The sequence below is a fragment of the Apis dorsata genome, unplaced genomic scaffold (genome assembly GCF_000469605.1).
Source record: "Apis dorsata unplaced genomic scaffold, Apis dorsata 1.3 scaffold_113, whole genome shotgun sequence".
Taxonomy (NCBI): Eukaryota; Metazoa; Arthropoda; class Insecta; order Hymenoptera; family Apidae; genus Apis; species Apis dorsata.
The window spans coordinates 140746-146375 of NW_006263408.1; the positions used below are offsets into that span (position 1 = coordinate 140746).

At 19.6% G+C, this 5630-nt stretch overlaps 1 protein-coding gene across 2 annotated transcripts; it reads left to right on the forward strand.

Annotated features, from left to right (window-relative positions):
• The first annotated feature begins 2738 nt into the window (after nucleotides 1-2738).
• On the forward strand, nucleotides 2739-4168 carry LOC102675992. Of its 2 annotated transcripts, none has more exons than XM_006612450.2 (2): nucleotides 2739-2819; nucleotides 3449-4168. In XM_006612450.2, the coding sequence occupies exons 1-2, from the start codon at nucleotides 2817-2819 to the stop codon at nucleotides 4094-4096; spliced, it is 651 nt and encodes a 216-aa protein (XP_006612513.1). In that variant the 5' UTR covers nucleotides 2739-2816; the 3' UTR covers nucleotides 4097-4168. The 2 variants fall into 2 exon arrangements, with proteins under 2 accessions (XP_006612513.1, XP_031364798.1); XM_031508938.1 differs by having other exon boundaries at nucleotides 2782-2823; nucleotides 3453-4168.
• The last annotated feature ends 1462 nt before the right edge of the window (nucleotides 4169-5630 follow it).

Below are 5630 nucleotides of genomic sequence, written 5' to 3' on the forward strand. Positions count from 1 at the left end.
TTCATTTTATTTCAAATTTTTTCGAAATTTTTTCAAAATGATATAAATTATATATTAGAATTTATGAGTAATTATAAATTATTCATAATATGAGTATTTATAAGTTTATTCTAAGAATTAATTTTATACCATTTCTTGAAAAATAGTACAATAATAATTAAGAGATATAAATCTTTTAATTAAAATTAAAATATAATTTTTCACCAATTTTTTATTTTTTTTAATTATATTTACTGATTTTTTGGGAAAATCTTAAATTTAATTCCACTCTGATATTTCACAAAATAGCATTTGGATTTAGTCCTTTATTATCTTCTTTGCTTAACAAAAGGAATTTTTTACATATACTAATAGCAATTAGTTTTCAGTTAATTTAGTTAAATTTTCAAAGAAATTAAATACATTTCAACGAAATCGCAATCTGAAAACATGGAAAATAGAAGCAAATTTTTTGTAACGCATTATCTTTGTTATTAATCTAAAAAATTTTTGTTTATTATTAATCTATTTAAAATTTGTTTGACAATTAGTACTATAGATACTAGTACTATAGTTAAATATTTAAATAAGCGTACATTATGATGAACAGTTTTTTTGAAAAACACATTTCAAAAAAAAGGACAATAATTGATCAATAAATATAAAAATCTATAACTTTAAGAAATCATAACATTACAAATTAATTATTAAAATCAATTTGAATATATATCTTCTTCATAAAGAGATAGAGTATATGACTCCAATTTAAAAATTATCGGAAAACATTATTATAAATTTAAACACATTTTAAACACATACTAATATATAATGAAAACTGGAAATTAAAAATTCTGGTTTTGACAAAAAAAATAAATTAAATAAATAAATAATATAATAAATAATAAAATAAATAAAAAATGGAAAATAATGTAGTTATTTTTTTTGAATTGAATAATTCAACGTTAAGTTTATTATATTTTAAAATATTTAATATATTTAATATTAAAAAATTCAAAATATTTAATTTATATTTATTTATATTATTTATATATAAATATATAGCAATAGATTTTTCATTGCAAATCATTTATTTATAACTAATCAAAATGGAACAATAAATTTTGCCATGAAATGATTATTGTAAATAGTTATTAAGAAATAATTTCAAATATAAATACAATAATTTATCGATATTAATTTTAAATTTTACTAATAATAGTTTAATAGTTTTTTAATAATTTATTAAAAATAATCTAATGATAATAATAGTATCTAATCTAATAATAATCTAATAATTATTTAAGTTATTAATAAAATAAAATAAAATAAAAAAATATAAAAATATAAAATGTAAAAGAATAAAATAAAGTTTATAAGAAAGGATAAATTTTAGAATTTCTAGATGATTAGAATGATAGAAATAATTTATATATTTGCAATGAAGACAAGCTATCACCATGATAATAACTAATCCCCATCGATATATATAATTTATAGAAATATTCTGTTCATTGACTTATTATGTTATATTTTCTATTACAACATATTTTTAAATGTAATTTAATTCATAAATATCAATTATTATTATTAGTTTTTTTATATTTATGAATAGATCGAAATAAAATACAAACATATAATCGAGTCACATTTTTTTTTACAATTGAACTCATCATATTTATTTATTACTTATTCAATATTATAGTATATAGTATATATTATAGTATATATACCAATATGTTATTTGATGAAATAAGTGGTTTACTGCCTGTATCCTCTAAGATGCCATTTATCCAATTTATCAACATATAATATCTTATCTTATACATATTAGATCTTATATAGAATTTCAGATTCATTTTTACAGATAAAATAAATGATAAAATGGTGTGATCGACGACCAGAGTGTATGTAATTGCGTCAATAATAATTGAAAGCATAACATTAATTTTTATTTTATTACTATTTTTATTTTATTTTAACTGAGATATTTTATTATTTTATTATTTTATTTTATATTATATTATATTTTAAAAATATAAATATAATAAAGTATCTTATCTCTCTTTGAATCTTTTAATTTCAATCTCTCCTATCGAATTAATAAAGAAACAATATATATTATTATATTGTCAGAAAAGAAATAATAAATAATGTAAATATTAAAGAATAAATCTGTAAATATTATCCTAAAAGATAAAACATAGATAAATTATTTAATAACAAAATTTTATGAAAGATTTTATAGGCATTTCTTCTTACATTTACCTTATCTACAATTATATTTTATATATTACATTATTTTTTTTTTTATCTACGATTACATTAATTTTACATTTTCTATTGAGCGTAATATGAATTTAGTATCATATAACATATTTCATTTATTTATAATATTTTAATAGAAATAAAATTTTAATCCATCAAAAAAACATTACTGAAATATAATATTAATTAATTATAAAAATTATTACTTAATTATTATATTAATTATAAACTAAAATTTAAATAAGATAAGATAATAATTTTTATAAGGATTAATATTTTATCTCTAAGAAAAAAAATAAAAAAAATATTAAAATAAAAATATATACATTTTATTTTTCCCTTTAGTGATATTTTTTACAAAAAAAGTTTCTATATTTATTTCTTTATTTCTTTAATTGATATTACATTTATGATATAATATCTATTATGATAATGATAATAGTGAAAAAATGCAGAACTTGATTAAAAAAATTCATATTATGATTTATATAAATGAGTTGATTGGCAGTATGATACTATAGTGATTTTGTAGTCTATTCAATTATTTTGTATTCGAAACATACATTGGCAATATGGTGAGTAAAACAATTAACAATTATTACTTATTTTATATTACTTTTAAATATTTTATATTACTTAAAATATGAAATATTAAATATTGTACAGATTCCATATATTACATGATCCCTAAATAATAAAATAAATTATAATTTACTATTATTTGCATTAATATTTGATTTTAAAAATTAACTTATATTAACTTAAATTAACTTATATATAATTGTATAACTTATATATAATTAATATTTAAAATATTTTTAAATTTCCATGTTTTTAAAATATCTTAATCATTATTCACATGATGAATAGTGATAGAATTCAGTATTAATATTCAATATTTAAAAAGCTAACTTTAATTAATTAATTTATAATCAATACTTATAATTAACTTATAATTAATTAACTTTATTTAAGATATTTCAGATGTGAATTTATGAATTTCTATATTTTTTACATATCTTAATATCATTCATACTCATGATTCAGTATTGATTTAATTCATCTGAAAATTTAAATTTATCTATATTTAAAATACTTTATAAATTAATAAAAAAAATTAACAAAATTAAAGAAATACGAAATTTAAAAATCTTTCCTCAAAATTTTTTAAATATTTTAATATTATCATTGTTCACATTCACAGATGAAATTCGCTTTGGTAATTTTGGTCGCTTTGGCTGTATCTAATCCTTTGGAGGCCTACAAAGTCCCAAACGTTGGAAATGGTGCCCTTGCTAATGAATTGCAAAAATTCGTTGATTTTATCCCCCTAGATAAAATTAATGCAATCATCAACCTTTACAAAAAAGAAGATTTTGAGTTCCAACAATTGCTCATATACTTTCAATCATCAGAATTTAAACTTCTAGTTACTGAGATAGAAGGTCTTCCTGAATTCGTTGATATATTGAACTATGAACAACGTGCCGGTCTTGATGCATACTATTTAATCAACAAGATCAATGAATATTTACATTTGTCGAAGCTCACACCACCATTCTCACGTGCCAAAGTATCCGGAATCCGTGGTTTTCTCGATGAAGTAGAAGCTTTGATACCTTTGGACAAGCTTAAGAATCTATACCAGGACAGATTGAAGAATTCCACCGTATTCGCTGAATTCATCAAGAAATTGAGTTCGCCCACTGCTCAATCACTTTTCGACAAACTCTGCGCTAGCAAGAATTTCAATAATTTTTTGTCGAAGGCCAAGAATCACGGTGTTCACCTCGATGTCGTAAAGAAACACTTAAAAGATGTTTTGGGTCTTGAAATCTCCTGTATCAACTAAATGTTAATGTCTTTTTCTTTTGTTTTTTGTTTTCATATTTTCTTAGGTAAAAATATATATTATTAATTTTAATAAGTATATATAAGCAAAATATGTCATTATTTCTTTTATATATCCTTCCTATCAACTTTGCATTCTCAGAAAATTTTATGATATTGGATTAAATAGACTATTAATTTCCATTTGATATCACAGAATAAAAATGAATTTTTATCAAGACTTTTATTTTTTTTTAAATTATATTAATGAATTTTATTCTATATAAAAACTTAGATTGAAAATTGATTGAGAAATATTTTAACTTGGATTTTTTAAAATTTATAAGAAAGAGAAATACATGAAAATGATGATTTGGATTTTGTTATAGATTTTTTAGATATTAATAATTATTAGGATGGATTTCTATTCTCAATGATTTCATTTGTATACAGATTCCTTAATTATATTATGATTGTATATAACTATATATACAATCATCGTGATAATTGTGTACTATTATTATCATATTATTTTACCATTATTATCACTAATATTATTTCTTATATGTATACAATATTCGCAAAAAATAGTGATGTAATCAAATATGTTTTATGGTATTGACAATGAATTCGAACTGAAATAAAATTCTTTCTTACTATAGAAATAAATAACTTTCATTTAAAAAAGAAAATCACTTTAAATACAATTATAATGATTGATATATAGTTATTGGTATTTACTTGCGAATTAAATAATATATATCATATAATTCTTGAAAAATAAAAGTCTTATAAGATATTCTGAAATACGATCATATTGTGAAAGTAGTAATACGAGATATAGAATGAAAATAAATATAAAGAAAAAGATTATAAAGAAAATATAACAAATAATATCATATATAATAAATAATATAAAAATAAATACATTGAATTCAATTTATATTGAAATCAGAAGACATCTATCGACATATGAAAAATAGAGAGCAATAAATAAAAAAATACGAGAAAATCATAATTTAAAATAGACAGACAAAAAATTAGTAAAAAAAAGAGAAAGAAAGAGGAAGTTAAAAAATATATGAGAGAGCAAGCAAAGAAAAAAGCAAAAGCCTCGAGAAGAGATTCAAAACCCTAATTTCCTAATTAGCTTATTTCCGTAACTCACACCTTTTATGTCCTGCATAAGTTGCTGGATTAAAGCATTGTCGTTCCTAGTTATTATATCACAAGATATGAATGAGCGCTGTACATACGAATGAGCAAAATACACAATGTAGTTCCATGCAGATAAATTGCACTCTCCAAAATAATCTTGTAAAAGGACTGATCAGAGTCTCTCGGGATTGCCATAAAAATATATGAAAACTTGCTTGAATGACAATTATTATTCTCAATCGATTTAGTTTAGAGAATTAATGAATATTGTTTGTTTAGAAAATGTTTTTCGAATTTTTGTAAAATCTTTTTCAAAGATTTATATAAATATTATTATATTAATTTTACTTATTAAAGCATAGAAATAATTTTCTAAATTTATCTAAAAATGAATTTTA